The sequence below is a fragment of the Dromiciops gliroides genome, chromosome 4 (genome assembly GCF_019393635.1).
Source record: "Dromiciops gliroides isolate mDroGli1 chromosome 4, mDroGli1.pri, whole genome shotgun sequence".
Taxonomy (NCBI): Eukaryota; Metazoa; Chordata; class Mammalia; order Microbiotheria; family Microbiotheriidae; genus Dromiciops; species Dromiciops gliroides.
Genome location: NC_057864.1, coordinates 233,475,334 through 233,498,173, shown reverse-complemented (window position 1 = coordinate 233,498,173; position 22,840 = coordinate 233,475,334). Strand labels below are relative to the sequence as shown.

Sequence of the window (22,840 nt, the reverse complement as noted above, 5' to 3'; positions counted from 1 at the left end):
CATTCCAAACCTAGCTTTTGTCAGTAAACATTAAGTATCAGATACTATGCTAAACACTGGAACTACAAAAAGGCAAAAGATAGTTGAATCCTAGGGTTCATAATCTAATGGGGGAAACCACAAGCAAATATGTACATGCAAACTATATACAGGATAAATAGGATATAATTAACAGAATGAAAGCACTAAGATTAAGAGTGGTTGGGAACGGCTTCCTGTAGAAGATGGCATTTTAGTTGAGACTTAAAGGAATCCAGGAGTTGAGGAGAGAGAGCATTTCAGGACTGGGGGATGACCAGAGAAAATGCCTGGCGCTTAGAGATAGAGAACAGTATCTTGTCCATGGTACAGCAAGAATGCCAGTGTCACTGGATCAAAAAGTATGTGGTGGAGGGGCATCTAGGTGGCTCAGTGGATAGAACACCAGCCCTGGAGTCAGGAGGACCTGAGTTCAAATCCAGCCCCAGTCACTTAACCCCAGTTGCCTCACACACACACACAAAAAGTGGAGAACATGATAGAAGATGACTGGAAATGTGGAAGGGAGGGGACCCAAGTTAAGCAAGATTTTATTGCTAAACAGGATTTTGTATTTGATTCTGGAGGTAATAAAGAACCACTGGAGTTTATGGAGTCAGGTGGGAAGATGGGGGGTGGGGTCGCATGACTGAACCCTTAGCTTAAGGAAAATCACTTTAGTTGCTAGATGATTAAGTGGAGTAGGGAGAGACTTTTGTAATGTACTCTTCATCTGAGGTTTAGATCCAGCCACTGGTCCTCAACTTTAATTGCCCATCCCCTCACCCAGTATCTGGAAGGATACCTGGTGAGTGGGTAGAGTGGTTGTCATTTCCAGTGTCACATCTTTTGTGCTAGGTGGGGTATGTGGGGCTTTGGGAACCCAGGCATACCAGTCCAGCGCCAAGGAGGAAACAATTTTTAGAATCACTCAGAATCAAATACATGTCTCTCAGTTTCCTTTCTGGCACCACTGACTTTCCATCTCAATCCATGAGCGGGTCCCTTTCCCAGCCTGAGTGTGATACTGTACAAGTGAAGATGCACAAGCAGCAGAGCTCCATTCCTGAAATGGAGGAATGGGAGGTGTAGAGACAGTAAGAGAAGACTGCATAGGATTGTGGTGGGCACCTCGTGAAATCTCGGGGGTGTTCTGGGTTTTTTGGATTTGGAGGAAGCTGTAGAGACATGATGGGGGTGGTGTAGTTTGGGGAGATATTTGGAAGGTCTTGGGTTCTTTTTAAAAATTGATTTTCAATTTATGGAATAAAACAAGTATTTCCATAACATGGTATAGTAAAAAAGATGATTGCACATGAAATTGCAAATTTGTTATGTACAACTTGTTATTCCTTTTAAATATATAATAAAGTCATCATGTAAATGTATTTTTTTTCCTTTCCTCCCCCCCAGCCCACCCTAGAGATGGCCACAATGTGGGAGGGGGTGTAAAATTATTCTATACACACTTCTATTTATTAATTCTTTGTCTGGATGGAAATAGCTTCATGTTTTTTAATTTTCAATTTGTGTAAGTCAATATGACTTAGTTGCTAAAAGTCATTTTTAAAACAATATTGCTGTTACTGTATACAATATTTTCTTGGTTCTGCTCACTTTGCTCTTCACCATTTTGGGCAAGTGTTTCCATATCTTTCTTAGATCACTGAGCTCATCATGTCTTAGAGCACAGTAGTATTCCATCCCAACCATACACCACAACTTGTTCAGCCATTCCCAATTGATGGGGATCCCTGCAATTTCCAGTTCTTTTCCACCACAAAGAGATTTGCTATAAACATCCCATTTACATTCAAAGTTATAATTAATATTTATGAATTTCCTTCCATCTTATTTTTATTTATTATTTTCTTTCTCAGCCTCTCTTTTTATCTTTTTCCTGCTACTTTATCTTCTCTCTCCTACTTTCCATCCCACCCACCCCTCCAAAAGTCCCACCCACCTTCCTAATCCCAATCTACACACCCCTCTAAAATTCCCTCCCCACCTTGTCCCCCAGTTATCTCACCTCTCCACATGTTCAGAAGACTTCTACAGCCTTCCATATGTACATGTAATTTCTTCACCCCAGATGAGAGTAAGATTCCAATGTTACCAGCCCTCTACCCCTCAATTGCTTCCTCTGTATTAGTTCTTCCTTTCATACCCGATTTTATACGATAATTGCTCCCTTTTCTCTTTTCCTACCCAATTTTGATTTTTAGAATCACCCCATCATATACAACTCAAACCCAACCTTTCTTTCAAACTACTTTAGTAATGATGACAGTTTTGAGAATACTGGTAACATTTGTTGTTGTTGTTGTTGTTTTTGCAGGGCAATGAGGGTTAAGTGACTTGCCCAGGGTCACACAGCTAGTTAAGTGTCAAGTGTCTGAGGCTGGATTTGAACTCAGATCCTCCTGAATCCAAGGCCAGTGCTTTATCCACTGCACCACCCAGCTGCCCCTCTGGTAACATTTTCATATTAGATAAGTAAACAATTTGACTTTAATGAGTGCCTTATAATTAGTCTTTAATGTTATTCTTATATGCCTTCTGGATTATTTATATTGAATTTTCCATTGAGTTTTGGTCTTTTTGTTGCAAACACCCCATTCTTTCAGTTCATTAAATGTCCTTTATTTTCTCATTCAGCAAAGCTGAGCTTTGCTGGGTAAGTTATTCTTGGACACAACTCTAGCTCTTTTGCTCTTTGAAACATAATATTCCAAGATCTACAGTAGCTTAGAGGCTGCTAGGTCTTGTGAAATTCTTTTTTTTTTTTTTTTTTGTGAGGCAATTGGGGTTAAGTGACTTGCCCAGGGTCACACAGCTAGTGAGTGTTAAGTGTCTGAGGCTGAATTTGAACTCAGGTCCTCCTGACACAAGGGCCAGTGCTCTATCCACTGCACCACCTAGTTGCCCCTAGCTTTACTATTTCTTGATGTCTTATAACATCATCCAATTCCTCTGGCCCAATTCTAGTTTTCAAGGAGTTATTTTCTTAAAATTTTGTATCTCTTTTTCTATTCAGTTGACTTTCTTTTAGGGAGGGTTCTTTAAGGAGGGAGAAAGGAAAGTATATAGATCCAGGTTTTTTGGCTTTTATCCGATGTTCATATTTTTTCTTCTCTTTCCTTCTCGGTGCCATCTAATTCTCCTTTTTTTTCCTGCTGTCCATGGAGGCATCCTACTGGCATTGGAATTATCAAATGGCATTACTGTAAAAGTTATATTCCAAACAGAAGCTCTTTGGACTGTGGGGGTCAGTGAGACTAACCCCTTGACCAACAGGTGAGATTGTTTATAAGAATGTGTGGAACACCTGGATTTTGATGTAGCTGCCTTATTATCCAAAGGGATTTTGTGAAACCCTGGATTAGCAAAATGCCCTTTGACTAAACTTTGACTAAACTATTCACTAACTTCTTTCCCCAAGAGAGTAAATAGATCTCATTGTTCTCCTTATCAAATATCCTTGTCCTTGGTAAATCCTTCCTGTTTCTTTAAATTGCTTGTTATAGTATTTGCTTTAGGTTAATTTGTATCATACTAATAAAACTGACATTACTCTGTCACCAGTGAGCAAAGAAACCTTAGAAAAAGGGAGTCGGGGGGCAGCTAGGTGGCACAATAGATAAAGCACTGATCCTGGATTCAGGAGGACCTGAGTTCAAAAGCAGCCTCAGACACTTGACACTAGCTGTGTGACCCTGGGCAAGTCACTTAACCCTCATTGCCCCCCCCCCAAAAAAAAGAGGGAGTCTGAGAGCTTCTTAGGAAGGGGTCTCTGCATGAGTCATGCTGCTTTTTCTTGAGATAAATAAACTGATACTATGGTGTATTTTTCGGTCTGTCTCTGATTTGATTTTTCTTGTAGGGGACATTATATTCTTTGATCTGGTTTTTTTTTTCTGTAGTATAAAAAAATGGCTTGTAGGAGAAATTATGAAAATAATTTCTCTGGGGCAGCTAGGTGGTGCAGTGGATAGAGCACTAACCCTGGATTCAGGAGGACCTGAGTTCAAAAGCAGCCTCAGACACTTGACACTTACTAGCTGTGTGACCCTGGGCAAGTCACTTAACCCTCATTGCCCCCCCCCAAAAAAAAGAGGGAGTCTGAGAGCTTCTTAGGAAGGGGTCTCTGCATGAGTCATGCTGCTTTTTCTTGAGATAAATAAACTGATACTATGGTGTATTTTTCGGTCTGTCTCTGATTTGATTTTTCTTGTAGGGGACATTATATTCTTTGATCTGTTTTTTTTTTCTGTAGTATAAAAAAATGGCTTGTAGGAGAAATTATGAAAATAATTTCTCTGGGGCAGCTAGGTGGTGCAGTGGATAGAGCACTAACCCTGGATTCAGGAGGACCTGAGTTCAAAAGCAGCCTCAGACACTTGACACTTACTAGCTGTGTGACCCTGGGCAAGTCACTTAACCCTCATTGCCCCCCCCCCCAAAAAAAAAGAGGGAGTCTGAGAGCTTCTTAGGAAGGGGTCTCTGCATGAGTCATGCTGCTTTTTCTTGAGATAAATAAACTGATACTATGGTGTATTTTTCGGTCTGTCTCTGATTTGATTTTTCTTGTAGGGGACATTATATTCTTTGATCTGTTTTTTTTTCTGTAGTATAAAAAAATGGCTTGTAGGAGAAATTATGAAAATAATTTCTCTGGGGCAGCTAGGTGGTGCAGTGGATAGAGCACTAACCCTGGATTCAGGAGGACCTGAGTTCAAATCTGGCCTCAGACACTTGACACTTACTAAGCTGTGTGATCCTGGGCAAGTCACTTAACCCCAATTGCCTCAATAAAAAAAAATAATAATAATAATTTATCTGATCTGTTTATATTTTTTGTAGGAGACAGGCAAAATGCAATAATTGACAATGATAATACTATTTATACTGAATGCAGTCTTGTTAAGAAGAAAACATGTAATAACATGAAGCCTTGAAGTATCATAAGTTATTAAGGGATTGGGTTGGAGGAGCTTCTGTGTGAGCAGACTAAAAGGTTTAGTGTTTGTCATTGAAGAGTCACATGGTTCAGTGGAAAAGGCAAGGTTAATTTGGAACCCAGGTCCTGGATTCAAGTCTCACATCTGACACTAGCTGGGTGATATAGGATAAGTCACTTAGCCTCTGAGTCTGTGTACCTGTGTGTAAAATAGTGATAATAATAACTTCTATTTATCTAAGGGTTGTGAGGATCACAAGATCATATACATGAATTGCTGAGAAAATCTTCAAAGAGTTAACAAGTAAGCTGTTTACTTCTCCTGGAAGGATGAAGAAGACAGGAATTGATTGAAGTTTGTGAATTATCCCCATGAAGCTTGGAGGAAGCAAATTGGCACCAAAAAGGAGGGCATAAAACCTATTACCATTAGTGGTGGTACAGAATGATGATGCTACAGCTTCAAAAGAGATTGTTATATTCATGGATTATGGACCTTTCAAGGCTAGTTGGGGAGCTACTCTGACCTTTTGAGCTAGGAAAGATGACTATGTTCTTGCACATTCTGTTTCTTTTTGTTATGGTGAAAGGTATGATTAGCCTGTGGGCTAGTGCCCCCTTACAGTGGGCAGACCTCAAGCTGGGGAGGGGTGGGCTCAAAGTACCTGGGTTGTGGGGAGGCACTGGATTCGAGGCAGGGGTTGGGGGCTCTCTAGCCATTCCCAAAGAAGGAGATGGCAAGGAGAAAGGCCTGACTGGAGGGAAGGCAAGGACCATATTCATAGCATTTTCAGCTCCCACAAAGTGCTGTTTTCCAGATTTCCAGGGAAAACACAAATCCCTTCCTCCTCTACTCAATAAGAGGATCCACCTTGGGGGTGAAATGACTGACTATGTATGAGTCACATGACCTGGATGTGAGCACTTTGTTTGGCAGGCAAGTTGGTTGGCATCCACTTATCCCTTAAGGGAGGTCCCTGATCCCTTAAGTGGGGGATTCAGGGAAGGATCTTACCTGATTCCCAATATTAGTATTATCATCAATGACTGACTGCCATTTCCACCTTTGGCTTTGGGTGGGATGTGGGCCTAGTTGTAGCTGTAGTTGATGGGGGTAATAGCCTATCTTTTGATTTCTACTGTGAGGGCCTTCTGAAATTTTAGGAGAAATATGTGTAGGAAGAGCCAGAGACTGAGACATCAAGAAGGAAAGATCCTTTCTTCCTCTGTTTGAACTAATTATGAACTAGGAAGAACATCTTCCAGCCATTTCTCAAAGTTAAAAGCCAAGCCCCTGTCACAAGTCACTGTGCTTCTGTGGCCCAGCAAAGAGGAAATCATCAGGAAAGCAGTTAGAATCAATTAGAGAATGACTTTTAGTTTACTGGAAGCTAAAAGAGCCATTTTATCCAACCCTGTTCTTTTACCAGAGAGGAAATTTAGGCCCAGAAAAGTTGGAATTTGTCCACTCTTAATAGAGGAGGTATCTGAGGACAAGATTTTAACCTAGCTCTCTAAATGAAATAATCTTTCCACTACCCTATGCTTTCCTTCCTACAAAAGGATCATGTGCCCACACCTAGAATTGTGTATTCAATTCATTCTTATGAACTCATGGGAAAGTAGAACAGACTTGGAAATGGTACAGGGACAGCCAAATGTAGCTGTAGTGGGAAGATCTTTGGACATCCATTCCTAACTCTGATCCCTTACTTTGTGACTTTGGGTTATTTGGTTCACTTTTAGGAACTTCACTTTCCTCACCCATCAGTGATAATATTTATACTATCTCACAAAGTAGCTTTGAAGAAAACACTTTATAAGCATTAAAGTTTTATGCAAATATGAAATGATTGGGTTGGGTTAAAGGAGCCTGGGCTAAAGTGAACTGACTAAAGAGTGTATATCTGCTCATTGGAGAATGAGGATGGTTTATTGGGAGAAGCAAACTGTACTTGGATTCCAAACCTACCTCTAATTCTTACTGCTGAGGTGACTTCAAATAAGTTACTTAGCTTCTAAGACTGTTTACACATGTGCAAAATAATAATAGTAAGTATCTTATTTATCTCAGAATTGAAGGATCCCCTTTAAAAAGTACATAAATTGCTTTGCTAATTATAAAGTAGTATGTTAAAGTGAATTGTTACTTATTCTGGAAAGATGAAGACAGGATACAAAGAAAGTGTGCTAATTAAGCTGTAGTAGAATGGCAGGATACCTCCATGAAGCTTGAGAGACACAAATTTGGAACAAGATGAAGGGTAAACTATATTTACACAGTGACTTTGTAGAGCCAGTTACTCAAAGGGGTTTACAGAATGACAATGGAAACAAAATGATAGTAGGTAAAAGTTTAGGCATATCCATGGATGACAGAGCTGAATGGCTATTTAGAAAGTTACTCTAAGCTTCTGAGCCAGAGAAGATGGCTATGGTTTCTCATACCACCTTTATTGATGATATAAAAAATAATACTAGTCTGTGGCCTTATGCCAGCATTACAATTATTTTGTTCCCTGAGCAATATGGGTTGAGATAGCTTATAGTATATAGCTTTATCTCTTTATTCACTGCAGATTGTGACAAAGGGACAGGGATATAAAAGGACACAGGAGCAGGGAGGTGTTGTAGTTAGGGGGATTATCAGTGCTGAGATTAGGGGATACTTTCACATCTGGTTACGCTGGGAGCTTTCCCATCCTTGGGCAGAATGATATGGGAGTACTACCTGGCCCAGGAAGAGAGTCAAAGGGAAGATCATGTCTTTCCAGGAAATCAAGTGCCAGAGAATGAGACAAATGTGTGGGCAGTGGGAGAGGAGTGAATGTGAAAAAATGACCCATGACACTGGAGTGTGATATTAAGCATGCTTTATACTAGAAGGAGAAAGACCACTCCCCAGTGTGGGGGTGAGAAAGGGCAGGCAGGTCCAATGTGGGGACAGAGCCTCAAGTTTGTGATTTTTGTACCTGTAGGTATGAAAGTAAAAGGAATACGGTTAAGAAAGGACACAGGGCTTTTCCAACCCCATCAGAGTAGTGGTCAGCCAGGTTTTGGGCTTAGATGGTAACACTATTCTCTATAAGGCTTGGCTGAAGGTAGTAATAGGGGGGGTCCAGGCCTTCATTGCGGGCCACAATCTCCCTTTCCAGAGTGTCTAGATCTTCCTGAAAACATCTCAGTACAGCCTTGGGCCCTGGTCCTGAGAAGTATTCCTCCTTGTGATGACCCAGGGGTACCTGAGACAGAGAAGAAGGTCATCTCACAGTCAAAAGCTTCAGGTTTGCAGACCCTCAGCTGCCACTTTGATTCCTTTGCCCCCTGGGCCCTGTTCCCTCTGTTGCCCCTGGCTCTCACCATGTCTGGCTGGGTCCGGCTCAGCAGCCATGCAACAACCATCTGGTGACAAGACTGAGGGACATTGGGCAGTGTGGCCATCACCATCTCTAATGTTGCATCCTTTGTGGTTGGTGGTGGCTGCCTCATAGTGCATGGAGCATTAGGGACCCAGCCATACCAGTCTAGCTGTGGTGGGAGAAGACAGTGAAGTCACTCAGAGACCAAGGAATCTAGTTCCTCTCCATCCCGCTCTTCTTCCTTCATAAAGGAATGTATCTGTCCCCCATTCTCAGGGATTCACATTTCTAAATTACTTTACCTGTCCCAGATTAACGGCCGAGTGTTGGGCTGAGCATGTGAAGATGCACATGGTGACAAAGTGGCAGAGATCAGCACGGGACTGGAAAGAGACAGGAAACCCTGGAGGAGAGAAGAGTTTGTAGATGAAACAGAAGACTCAGGGAGAAAGAAGTGCTACTGTCCCCATGAAGTGGCCAAAATCCTGGCATGTGTGGACTTAGCAAAATGTTGGCTCTTAGAAGCTGTATGATTCAAAATCATGTTTCCCTTCATGTTTAGAGTGCTTTAGAAGTGTAAATCACTTCCTCCACTCACAGGTGTCTGTGTTCTGACAAGTAAATTTACAGTGTAAGTTTAGATACAAGTTTAGATTTGCACAAGGACTATATGTGGGGGCCTACAGTGGGCAGGGACAACCAGAGGACTAGAGGTGAGGAAGGAGGAACTTAGTCCTTGATGGAAGAAATGTCTCACTTTTATCCTTGAGGAGAGGTGATGGAGGTTGAAGGATGCAGATGCTAAGATCTACCTACTGGCAACAGAATCCTTCTGCCATGTGGTGCCATCTGCCTTATGTGGCTCTTGGTGCCTTGTGTTTGTGGGCTGGGGTTGTTTCTGTCTCTGTGTTGTTTGTCAACACCTGGGATGTAGGGAAGTGTTAGGGGTCTGGGGTCTGAGATCATATTAGGTAGTCACAAGGCCTGCAAAGAGCTTTCTTTTTTTTTCTTTAGTGAGGCAATTGGGGTTAAGTGACTTGCCCAGGGTCACACAGCTAGTAGGTGTTAATTGTCTGAGGCCAGATTTGAACTCAGGTATTCCTGACTCCAGGGCCAGTGCTCTATCCGCTGTGCCACCTAGCTGCCCCTGAGCTTTCTGAAGGTAGAGGATTGCAGGGAGGTTTTTAGAGAGGTCTCTAGGAAGTGTTTAGAAGAGAGATGATTTTTGAGCATGGGAGAGGTGGAGTCTTACCTTGGTCCTGGGCCCCACACAGCCCAATCTCAGTGATCTCTCGGCACCAAGCCTGTAGCTCAGGGTCACTCTGCACAACCTTGTCTCCTGAATAATGGAGTTGGACTATTCCTTGCACATACCTGCTCCCCAAGAGAGAAGGGGGTCAGGGAAGAACAGCTGAAGAGGATCAGGCCAGAATTACAGAATTGTAGTTAGAAGGAAATTTAAAGAACATCTGTTTTGTTTTGTTTTGTTTTTGTGGGGCAATGAGTGACTTTCCCAGGGTCACACAGCTAGTGTCAAGTGTCTGAGGCAGGATTTGAACTCAGGTCCTCCTGAACCCAGGGCCTATGCTGTATCCACTCTGCCACCTAGCTGCCCCAAAGAACATCTGTTTTAGCCCAAACTGACTGAAAATCCTTTCTACATCATCATTTGACCATCATTTCTGAGGGCAAACCTGAGGGAGCCCATTACCATTTGTGTAACTCTATAGCTTCTCCTTACATCAAAATTTAGGTCTTCCTTCTCTACCACTTGCCCCATTGTTCCTAGTGCTGTCCCCTGAGGCCCACACAGTAGAAATCTAATGCCTCTTCCCATGCGGGCCCTTTGAGTGATTGAAAGCTAATCCATTCCTCTCAGGTCTTCTATCTTCTCTTCCCTCTTTGGACAGTGGACCTTTGTCCTTCTCCAGGCCTGCAGCAACTCTCCTATTCCCCTGACCTTCCATACATCACTAACAGTTTATCAAGCATGTTTTTCAGGTCTTTAGGACCCTGGAATTTCATTCCTTTGGGCCTAGTGAGTAGAACCAAAGGACTTAGTTGTTCTCCTACTAGCAGCCTCTAGGTGTCGCACAGTGTACAGCACCAGCCTAGAGTCAGGAGTCATGAAGACCTGAGTTCAATGTAGACTTTTGACATTTACTAACTGTGGAAAGTCTGTTAACCCTGTTTGCCTCAGTTTCCTTGTCTGCAAAATGAGCTGTAGAAGGAAATGGCAAATCACTTTTTGCCAAGAAAACCCCAGATGGGGTTACAAAGAGTCATATACAACTGAACAACCATACTATTTCCCTATTTGTCTTGGGTTTCAATTTCCTTTTCACCCTCTTTTTTCTTTTCAACCCAAGATCTTTCTTCTCCACATCATCATCCCACCCACTCCAGCAGGAGTCCTATCCCTTCTTTGGGCCCTTTTTGTTTTTATTTTTTTCAGGGGCAATGCGGGTTAAGTGACTTGCCCAGGGTCACACAGCTAGTAAGTGTCAAGTGTCGGAGGCCTGATTTGAACTCAGGTCTTCCTGAATCCAGGACCAATGCTTTATCCCACCTAGCTGTCCCACCTATAGGCTTTTATGTCATGGGAACTTATTCTATCCTTTCTCTGAAGCTTTTGGAATTTGCTCTCCCAATCAGACAGGTTTGCAACCTTGGTGCTATGCTTGATTCTCCTCTCTCTTCTTATCCTCACATATCCAGGAAGCTGTCAAATCTTGTCATTTTAATCTCCTTTCTCACATGGCCAGTCAATCTTATCACTGCAGTGGCCATTAACAGCCCTTCTAGTGTCTTCCCCTCTCCATTCCATCCATACAGTGGCCAAAAGGATTTTTGTGAAGTTAGTAATCTCCTTGAGTTGGTGAACTCCCTTTTTTTTGTTTGTTTGTTTGTGGGGTTTTTTTGTTTGTCTGTTTTTCAGGCAATGGGGGTTAAGTGACTTGCCCAGGGTCACACAGCTAGTAAGTGTCAAGTGTCTGAGGCCGGATTTGAAGTCAGGTACTCCTAAATTCAGGGCCGGTGCTTTAACCACTGTGCCATCTAGCTGCCCCGTGAACTCCCTTTTGATTTAAAAAATTATTTCACCTTTATCTCATCCTTTACATATTTCTATTTTTGTGTTTTATAAGACACATAATTATTAGTACATTAACACATTATATAGTATAAATGCATAGGTGGTGGCTAGGTGGCGCAGTGGATAGCGCACTGGCCCTGGAGTCAGGGGGGCCTGAGTTCAAATCCGACCTCAGACACTTAACACTTACTAGCTGTGTGACCCTGGGCAAGTCACTTAACCCCAATTGCCTCACTTAAAAATAAATAAATAAATATAATTTTAAATAAATACACATAATTTGGAGGTACATGCTCAAAAATTATTGTTGCCTCATCATAAAATTTGGGTGACCCATGGCCTAAGATATTAGAGCCCAGCCCATGAGCAGTCAGCACTCTTTGGGTTTTATCAACTTCCCAGTGTCTTGGGATTCAAGACATCTTTCTGACCTTGTGAACAATCATGCCAAATATGAAGGTGAGGGTCACTACTAAACTTAGGTTCTATCTTATACATCCTATATGTGTCATGTTTGAGTATACTTACTTTTGTAAATAGGATATGGTGTATGAGTATCTCATTTTATTCCAGTCCCAAAATGGAAGCACTATATTTTCCTGGTTCAGTTTTTTCCCTTTTTCTTTCTTTCTTTTTTTTTTTAGTGGGGCAATGAGGGTTAAGTGACTTGCCCTGGGTCACACAGCTAGTAAGTGTCAAGTGTCTGAGGCCAGATTTGAACTCAGGTCCTCTTGAACTCAGGGCCAGTGCTTTATCCATTGCACCATTTAGCTGCCCCTTCCTGGTTCAGTTTTGGAGTTTAACACAGACTTCTAACCTTTTCCCTGTTCTCATTTTCCTTTTTTAAAAAAATATTTACAATATTTTATTACAAACTATTAAAATTTCTACAACCATGGTCCTGTCATGTGTTGTTCTTCTCAGGGTCCTCTTGGTCCTAATTTGCCATCTTGCTAATTTTTTCCCTACAATTCTGTCTCCTCAGAATTATTGGCTATTTTTACTGCTATTTTTTTTTGGTGGGGGGTTAGGGCAATGAGGGTTAAGTGACTTGTCCAGGGTCACATAGCTAGTAAGTTTCAAGTGTTTTAGGTCAAATTTGAATTCAGATCCTCTTGAATCCAGGGCCAGTGCTTTATCCACCGGGCCACCTAGCTGCCCCCTTTGTTGTGCTTTTTACTCTCTCTTCCTCTTTCTTTCTTTTTCTCTCCATTTTTATAGGTAGACAAAATTGTCATCACTTTTTGTTTCACACCTTCTTTTATAAAGGCCCCCGCCACCTTAATTTGTTTCTCATTACTGTATATCCAAGGACAAGTCACTTAATGTTGCTGAATCTCAGTTTTTTCACCTGTAAAATGGATACACCATTCAACATCTCTAATACTTGTCCATGTACCACCTATTTCACAGGCAGTTGTGAATAACATGCCATGTTAATGAGAGCTATGATTGTTCACCTAGAAACACAGATAATATAAACAGCTCTACCCCTTGCAACAACCTTCTCTTTCTCAGACTCTGGCCACCATCTCATACTTCTTCCAAATATCTTTCAGGCTTGATCATCTTGTTTGCCTTGTTTAAATCCTCTAGTTCTTGCCCCTTCACCATTGGGATGCCCAGGTCCATGTTCCCGTTTTCCAGAACTCTACTCCATCCCTCCACTAGGTGCCACCTCCTCACCGGGAGATGATGTCCCAGAGCCGAAGGGCATCATGAGCATAGAGAGCTGATGGAAGCCCCAGGAGCCCTCGGTCAGCCAGGTCATCAGGAGGGCAGAGGGATCGATAGGTCAGACAGGCTGTTGCCCTACGGAGGACATCCAGGTGACCTCCCCCACCGGTGTTCAGCATCTGTGGTGGTTAAATGGAGATTAGGATGGGATGAGGGTAGTTAGAAATTAGAAAGGAGGATGGAAGGAATTCTGGGGAGCAGGTCAGTTTTGACCTTATCCTCTTCCTCAGGTCTTAGCACTTGACAGACCACTAAGGTGCACAGTAATTATGTCCCTTGTTACTTTTGGCCTGGACAATAACAATAAGAGCTTTCCTGGCCTCCAGGCTCTTCCTTTCTAGGTCACCCTTCAGTGCTGCCAGAACACTCTAGACAATACAGATTTGAAGCTGTCCTTGCTCTGTTCCCAACCTCCTGTGGCTCCCCATGCTTACAGAATAAAATACAAATTTTCAACCTAGCCTTCAAGGCTCTCCCTGATCTGGCTCCATCGTACCTTTCTCACTTTATTTCACATTACTGCTCTTCACACACACCTAAACTGGGACACTTTCCCCATGTGTGGAATATCCATCATCCATCTCCACATCCATCTATTGAGATCGTTCTATTTTTTTGAGTCACCTCCCATGATACCTTCCCTCATATGCCCAAAGAGGTGGGATCTACTTCTTTGAATCTTGCATTGTTTGCCCCTTTCTCTAAGCTTAAATCATCATGTAGTTATTTGTGTATGTCTTTTCCATTCTACCAGATTGTAAGCTTATTGAGGGCAAGGCTTATTCATATATCCACAGTCCTTCTGCATATTTGACATTTAATAAATAATGAATTGGATTAAAAATAATACAGAATCATGTCAATGATTTGGAGGGTTGGGGGAGAAAGAAGTGTTAATGGGTAAAGTACCGGGGTGTTAATGGAAGAAGTGTTAATGGGTGAGGCACCTCTAAGATGCCTGTCCCTCCCCGATTCCTCCAAATTTTTCCAACTGCAGAGTCCCACCCCTTCATACCTGGTCAAAAAATCCCCCGACAGAAATGAGTGTGCTCCGAGCACGAGTGTTGATCTCCATGGTATAACGGAGGTGAGGGACCAGCAGCTGTGGAAGAAGGCAGGTGGAAATAAGAGAAAGGAAAATCTGGCTTTCTCAGAAGAAAAGGCTGCTGACAAGGATGGTGTTGCAATAGAACATTGTAACCTGTGGACAGATTCCAGTGCTTGTCTGGGATGAGATTAGATTTAGATGCAAGAGGATGATCATGATAACCTATCAAAGCATCCTTCAAGAAAAGAAATTTGGCTGAGAAGGTTTTAGAAGCAAGAGAGCAAAAATAGCAGCAAAGCTAGGCAGATGGGATTGAACATGTTTGGTGAACGGAGAAGACCAAGTTGACTGGAGCAAAGGGTTTGTTTCGAGGACCAAATTATGCAAAGTATTCTGAGTGTGGCTTGAAGGTCAAGTTGAGGACTTTGGACATTTTCTTGAAGGCAGTGGGGAACAATGTGAGAAAATGTAGTATTTTTTTTTAAAGCAGGGCAATGGGGGTTAAGTGACTTGCCCAGGGTCATACAGCTAGTAAGTGTCAAGTGTCTGAGGCCGGATTTTAACTCAGGTCCTCCTGAATCCAGGGCCGGTGCTCTATCCACTGCGCCACCTAGCCGCCCCGAGAAAATGTAGTATTTTAAGAAGATTAATTTGCATAAAGTGGAGTGGGGAGAGACTGGAAAAAGTGATACCAATCAGGTTGCAACAGTACCAGAACAGGGTAGCAGTGGATCTGGATAACTAGAGATGGAGGAACAAGGAAGAATAAAGAGTAAGGGATGACTAATCTTTTGTGCTTGAGTGAATGACAGACACTGAAGAGCTGGTGTGAGTAGGGATACAATTTGGAGAACACATGATGGTTATGGTAATAGACAAGTTAACTTTGAGTTCACTGTGGGACAGCAAGAGGAGACAGACTTGGGTAGCTAAGAATATAGGACTGGAGACCCAATGAAAGGTCCAGGCTAAAGATGGAGATTTGGAATAAAGTTGTCAGTGTAACAGAGAGGTGATAACTGAAGCCATGAAGGTATGAATAGGTATAAAAGGAGACCTGGGAGAAATGACAAAACCTTGTAGAATATGGGCACCAAGAAAGGGGGCCATGGATGGAAGGCCATGCCTAAAGAGATTTCAGAGATTGAGGAAGAAAGTAATTGGTGAGGTAAGGTAAAGCTCCAAGAAGATGTAGAGGAAATTATATTAAAGATTCCTTTGAGCTTATCAGAAGTATACAACTTGTATCAGAATCCTAAAGATCCTCCAAGATACAGATCAAGTGACTCTCTTTCTCAGGATCCTAAAATACAGCCACACTCAGAATACTTTGCATAATTTGGTCCTCGAAACAAACCCTTTGCTCCAGTCAACTTGGTCTTCTCCGTTCACCAAACATGTTCAATCCCATCTGCCTAGCTTTGCTGCTGTTTTTGCTCTCTTGCTTCTAAAACCTTCTCACATAACTGCCTAAATCAAGTTTCTTATTCAGGGAAAATACAATCAGTCTACCAAAGAATTACTTTCTAGAGCTAGAAAGAAAACATAATCACAAAATTGATCTGGAAGAAGAAAAGATCAAGAATATTAAAAGAATACCTGAAAAAAGAATGGCAAATAAGGGACCTAATAGTACCAGATCTCAAACTAACTCTAACTCTACAAAGCTATAATCATCATAACCATTAAGTACTAGGTAAGAAACAGAATGGTTGATCAATGGAACTCCATATACAGAAACAAATGAGCACAATAACCTAATGTTTGATTAAACCCAAAGAACCCAGCTGTTGGGCAAGAACTCACCATCTGACAAAACTGTTGGAAAAAACAAAAAGTAGTCTGACAGAAACTAGGCATAGACCAACAGTTCCCATTGTATACTAAGATAAGCTCAAAAAAGTATCATGATTTAGACATAAGAGAGGAAGTCATAAACAAATAGGTGGGGTATGGAAGAAATTACTTACCAGATATATGGATAGTGGAAGAGTTTGTGAACAAACGACAGAGAGAGAGAGAGAGAGAGAGAGAGAGAGAGAGAGAGAGAGAGAGAGAGAGAGAGAGAGAGAGGGAGAGAGAGAGGGAGAGAGAGAGAGAGAGAGAGGGAGAGAGAGAGAGAGGGAGAGAGAGAGAGAGGGAGAGAGAGAGAGAGGGAGGGAGAGAGAGAGGGAGGGAGAGAGAGAGGGAGAGAGAGAGAGAGAGAGAGAGAGAGAGAGAGAGAGAGAGAGAGAGATCACCAGAGATAAAATATTTTCTTTTGAATATGTAAAATTTATAAATGTTTGTACAACAAAACCAGTGTGGCTAGAATGAAAAGAAAAGCAAGCAATTAGCAGGGATAGTCTTTGCAGTAAGTTTCTCTAATAAACATGTCATTTCTGAAATATCTTAGGGACCTGAGTCAAATCTCCCCTGAGTCAAAGCATATAAAGAAGCAGTTTTCAGAGGAAGAATTCGAAGTTATCAATAGCCATATGAAGCTCCAGATAACTAATAATTTGGAGTAAGGTTAATTAAAACAGCTCTGAGGTACCACTTCACACCCAGCGGATTGGTTAAGATAATCAAAAGGAAAATGACAAATGCTGGAGAGGGTTGTGAAAACAGATAAACTAATGCATTCTAGGTGGAGCTATGAACTACCCCATCCATTCTGGAAAAAAATTGGGAACTATGCCTAAATGATATTAAATTGTGCATACCTCTTGACCTAGTAATATATCTTGTAGGTCTATACCCAAAGAGGGAATACCAGCTTTTTTTTTGTGATGACAATGAATTGGAAACTGAGTAGATGCCCATCAGTTGGGGAATGGCTGAACAAGATATGGACTATGTATTCAGTAGAATAATATTGTGCTATAAGAAATCATCAGGGTTTCAGAAAAACCTGGAAAGACATATGAAGTGAGGAAACGAGTCCAATCAGGAGAACAAATTAGACAGTAACAAATATTATAATCAGTTCTGAAAGACTTAGTTATTCATATCAACATAATTACCAAGCTTTCTTCCTACAAACTCATGATGAAGTATGTTACCCACCTCCAGATAAAGAAATAACAGATTCAGAATACAGATTGAGGCAAATTTCTTTTTTGTTACCTTAAAAAATATTAAACATAGCTAATGCAGAATGTTATTTTGCATAACTAAACGTATTCATAATGGCTTTTGGGGGGCAGCTAGGTGGCACAGTGGATAAAGCACTGGCCTTGAATTCAGGAGGACCTGAGTTCAAATCCAGCCTCAGACACTTGACACTTAACTAGCTGTGTGACCCTGGGCAAGTCACTTAACCCTCACTGCGCTGCAAAAACAAAAAAACAAAAACAAACCTAATGGCTTTTGGTTTTCTCAGTGGGTGGAGAAGTGAGGAAAGGAAAGAATTTGGACCTGAAAAAAAATGAATTAAAAAAGAAGAAAAGAAACCCTCCCTAAATATTCACCTCTAATTGGATTTGGCTTCTGGGACCCTTAGAGGCAATCCTTTCCCCTGGCTTCACAAGGGTGGGATATGAAGGGTAGCTCTAAGGTGGGGGGGGTGTACCTTGAAGATGGGGTGCATCCCTGGGAGGCACCTCATGGTGGCTACAGCAAACACCTCAGCCATCAAATGGGTTTTCAGCAGATGTGCTTGCAGCTCATGCAGCTGAAAATCAGAATTTTTGACCCAGGCCTTGGCCAGGAGCCAAGTGAGGGAGGGATCTGAGGGCAGGAAGAGTGGTGGGACTGGAGAGTCAGAGCAGGGAGGCTGGAGCTGGAAGACAAAAGAATCAATACAGTCAGAGAGCTGGAAGTGGCAGGGACCTCAGAGGCCCAGGGGAGGTTAAATGACCTGCCCAACATCAGACAGGGAGTGAATGTGAACTCAGGGCCTCTATTCCAGTCATTGCTCTTTTTACAGTACTATATGAGTAGGGCATTAGATCCCTGGGTCTGTGATAGAGAGGGGTTGATGAGGCAGAGCAGAGAGTCAGAGGTCTTTGTCCCAGGAAATGGGTTGGTGGGGAGGCAGTGGGGTGGAGGAAGGATGAGTAAGGGAGCTGGGTAGAAGGATGCCTGGGTTCCCTCACCTGGATGGCCATGGGTAGCAGCTTCCCATCAGGCTCCATCTTGAACATAACTAGGGGGGCAGCCAGGTGCTGCCTCTCTCCCTGGATCTCATTGGCCTGGATTCCAGCCAGCAGGGAATAGTCAGCTTCAAACAGGCGACCCTCCTGGGGGATATATTAGTCTGAGGTCAAGGTTCAGAGCTTAATGTAGAACAACAGTTTTAATACCAGGGACAGTCAAAGGATCAGCATAAAGGACTGAAAGAGAAATCCAGATTCTGAACTTGACCCAGACCCACAGAATATGAAACCTGGAGGGTACCTTGGAGGCCATCTTGTTCAATGCCTCATTTACAGAGGAGGAAACTGAGGCCCAGAGAAGTGAAATGACTTGTCCAGGGTCACACAGCTACTAAAGCAAAGCAGGGCTTAGAAATCAAGCCTTCTGACTCCAGAGCCCTTTTAATTTACATTACACTGAGACAACTTTAAGGGTCCCTTTGCTTGGATGGTCTTGTTCCTCTCCTAATCTCCCTTTCCCAATGGAAACTCCCAAACCATTTGGCCTCTCTCTCTGGCATAATCTTGTCCCTCCCCAAACAAAGCTTCTGCCATCTTCTTCTTTTCTCACTTCCAAATCAGAGATTGTTCTTCTTCCCCCAAATTTCTTTTCCCTCCTCTCAACCCTTCCAAACTCCCAAACCCTCCCCTCCCACTTCCTCCAGGAAAGTTTTCTTAAATGATTTTATCTCGACTCCCATCTCTTTCCCTTTCCCAGTGTACTGAGTTGCAGCACTAACCTCCATTTGGGGGTTGCCCCAGTGGATAGAGCACAGGATTTAGTGAGGAGGACCTGAGTTCAAATCCTGATACTTGACACTAACTGTGTGACCCTGGGCCAATCACTTAATCTGAAATGCCTAGCAAAAAAAAAAAAAGATCCATTTGGAGATACTTCATTTGTTAATCTATTCCTGTCTTCATCTGTTTCCTCCTTTTCTGTCCTGTTTTTCTTATTCTGCAAGTTCTCCATAACATTTTGCTCTTCTTCCTTTTGTTTTTCATATCCTCAAGATTCTTCCAAAATGAATTTCTGGATGAAGGATGGTATTGAGTTTGACTACCTCTTTTCCAGTTGAGAGAAATGATTATTTTCTCATTATATTAACAATCAATTTTATATGTGGGACCCAAAGATCTTCTTTTTGCTTGTTCATTCAAAATCCAATCTTTCCAGCACATGTTCAAAATTTCATCCCTCCCAGACCATCTTATCTAGGTAGAAATGTTACTGTAATCCCAGCATTGTTCAGTTTAAGTAGGACAGGTTACAGATTAGATTCTTTTCTATAGACTCCTGGGAGTGCTGGCCAGATCAAAGTCCCCCAGACTCCTCATTAGACAAAATTCCAACCTCTATAATATTCATTCTCTCATTCATTATTGTTGTTGTTTTTTTGTTTTGTTTTGTTTTGCAGTGCAATGAAGATTAAGTGACTTGCCCAGAATCACACAGCTAGTAAATGTCAAGTGTCTGAGACTGAATTTGAACTCAAGTCCTCCTGAGTCCAAGGCTGGTGTTTTATCCACTTCACCATCTAGCTGCCCCATTTTCTCATTAATTGTTAACCAATCAGTTGCAAAGATTCAGGGCCCTCCAGACCAGGTCTTTGGTTGTTACCTTTTTGGTTTCCAAGAAAAATTTATTGATTATTTGTTAACCTAATTAATAAATTTATTATTAATCATTCAGAAACTCTGTCTTTTGGATTTTTCTTTCCTGTCCCAGTTGCACTCTCTTGATTGATCAATGTTTTTCCAGAATCTAGTTAGGGTTCCACCATTGTTCCTGTCAAGTTATCTTTATGGCATTTCACCCTATTCCTTTCCCTAAATTTCAAGCAATATGTTGGGTGTTTATAGAAGGTAACCTAACTTGATGCCTAGGAGCCTTTTTAATTCCATATTATCAGAGAGATGCCAAGGAAGAAGAAAAGATTGGAGTAGAGAGGAAAGTGGGTACCTGGAGCTTTCTTTCCAGCTGGGCCTGAAGACCCTCTGTCCCTGGGGGGATCACGAGTCTAGTGGGGAGTGAGGTGGACCTTCTCAGCAGTGTGGGATTGATACCATTGAGGAACTGGTAGCCAAAAAAGTCATCATCCTTCCAGGACTGGCGCACCCTCTCTGGGAGCAGAAGGTAGAGAACATAGCACCCCAGGGGTCCCAACCTCTATGCTCTGACTCTCCTTAGGGTTCCATGCATTTGACCCCTCCACCCTGAGATGCCCAGGACACTCTCAGGAGAGAGGCCTGAAGTAAGTCACCTTTAGGGACATTTCTGGGTAAGACGGTCAGTGGGAAAACAGCAGGATAGAGTATTTGGGAGAAGTTTGGTGTTATGGGGAGGGGGAGCACAGAATGTCATGGATGGGTCATTGGAGAGGATGGGAATGGACTGAAAGGTTATGGGGCTGTTACTGACCAGACAGGGCACTCTTGTTGCCCCAGAAAATTTGGTCAAAGTCTTCCAAGCTATCCCAGGAGCTCAGGAGGGTGTACAGGCGTTTTAGAGCAATCTCCATCGCTCTAGGATAAGGAATAAAGGAAGTAAGTGGGGAATTAGATGTTTAAAACTCCACCCTCCATCCCCATATCTGTCATTATGCTCTCACCCCAAACCCTAGTTTTTAACTCTAGTCTCTTTTCCTACCCTGCAACCTGTGTCCCCTCAAAGGCAATCTTCTTCCTCTCATGGAATCTTGCATCCAGGGGCAGGTCTTTCTCTGATGCTGCATCCACTGACAAGGGTATCCCTTCCTTCCAGGTGGCCCAACTGGAGGTCCATGGAATCAGAAGTTAATAGGTCAGTGAAGGGTTAAAAATAAAGGATTAGTGGAGGATGAGAGGCTACTTAAGGGTCAAAGGTCACAGTGTAAATAAGGTAGAGCCCAGGAGTCAGAGTTTAAGTGACTGAGAGGTCAGGGGTCAGGGACATCACCGATAGAGTGTCCTTCTCTCCTCCAGCTCCTCTTCTGCATGTTTCTGAAACAGGCCCTGGGCTTCATTCCTCATCATCCAAGCTGGGGAGGCATGGGAACAAGGTCTCATTTACCTGCTCCATCTCCGTGTAAGTGCTTCCAAACTGCTCTCTATCCCCTGAACCCAGCTCGCCAGTTTCGTGAGTCTTATCCCCATTTTCTGTTCCTCTCCGTCTCCCTTGTCAGATCCATCCCCATCCCTTTTCTTCCCTACTGTCTAGTCTTAGGGCAGGTCTCCTGTGCTTCTGTGTCCCCACCCCTAGTTTTAATGTTACTTTTCCTCATGTTCCCAGCCTCACCCAGGCAAAGCTATTGATTTGTTACATAACTTCTTCCAGCTCCCTCTACTTCTTTTTTTTTTTTTAAGTGAGGCAATTGGGGTTAAGTGACTTGCCCAGGGTCACACAGCTAGTAAGTGTCAAGTGTCTGAGGCCAGATTTGAACTCAGGTACTCCTGACTCCAGGGCCGGTGCTCTAACCAATGCGCCACCTAGCTGCCCCCTCCCTCTGCTTCTGATCTCTTGCCCCCTTGTACTCTGCCTTCCTTGGGCCTTCCCTTCCTTATGACTTCCATCTGATCCTTTTGTCAACCACTATTCAACCACTATGTCAACCTTCCTATTCTTTCACTTTAACCCCAACCAAACCCCACCTTTGTGCCAGTCACATTTCTTTAATAAGCCTCAGTCTCATTTTCTTTAAAACGGGGGCATTAATTTGGATAACCTCTAAGCTCCCTTTCAGCCCCAAGCCTTCTGCCCTCTCATAGACTCAGACTCCACCCTTCTCACCAGTGGCCACAGGCAGGCAGATGATGCCATCCTCTTGCACCCAGCGGTAGCAGGGGAACACCTCCTCCTTCTCCATGCTCTGCTCAGAGCCCCAGACAGTTATGTGGTTGCAGAACCAGGCATCCTTCACCAGAAGGTAGATTTTACGAAGCTTCACAAACAGGAGGGGACCCAGGTCTTCTGAGACATCAACTTCAAAATCCTCCAGCTAGGGTGTGGGTAGAGGGGAGGTAGGAGGACCAGGAGGTGGAGAACTGTAATTATAGCTCACAAAGTCATGGATTTTTATAGATTTTACAAAGGAGGAAGCTGAAACTTCAGAAGTAAGGGGACTTGCCTGATGTCATAAATATGGTAAGATTTGAACCTAGGTCCAATGACCTCCAGATACTCTGCCTCTGTGTGGGGGTACTGAAAAGAAGCTTTATAGGTAACTATCTACTCTACACACCACACACACACACACACACACACACACACACACACACTCATACCCACACTCACAGACACAATCCCTTCAGGAAATGTCAGAGTTGGAAGGGATCTGAGGCCATCGGCTCCAATCTGTACTTTAAGATTTACTTTGCGGGGCAGCTAGGTGGCGCAGTGGATAGAGCACCGGCCCTGGAGTCAGGAGTACCTGAGTTCCAATCCGGCCTCGGACACTTAACACTTACTGGCTGTGTGACCCTGGGCAAGTCACTTAACCCCAATTGCCTCACTTAAAAAAAAAAAGT

The 22,840-nt window shown here is 42.8% G+C and overlaps 1 protein-coding gene across 1 annotated transcript; it reads right to left on the bottom strand.

Moving 5' to 3' along the window:
* Positions 1-7,919: 7,919 nt before the first annotated feature.
* Positions 7,920-21,488, bottom strand: LOC122756232 (polyunsaturated fatty acid lipoxygenase ALOX12-like). Its single transcript, XM_044005416.1, has 12 exons — positions 21,387-21,488; positions 20,985-21,107; positions 20,757-20,860; positions 20,298-20,458; positions 18,296-18,439; positions 17,770-17,979; positions 14,184-14,270; positions 13,118-13,287; positions 9,590-9,711; positions 8,640-8,740; positions 8,339-8,506; positions 7,920-8,220 (listed from the first exon to the last, which is right to left on the bottom strand). Exons 1-12 carry the CDS (start codon positions 21,467-21,469, stop codon positions 8,041-8,043), a joined length of 1,653 nt encoding a protein of 550 aa, XP_043861351.1. The 5' UTR covers positions 21,470-21,488; the 3' UTR covers positions 7,920-8,040.
* Positions 21,489-22,840: the final 1,352 nt, after the last annotated feature.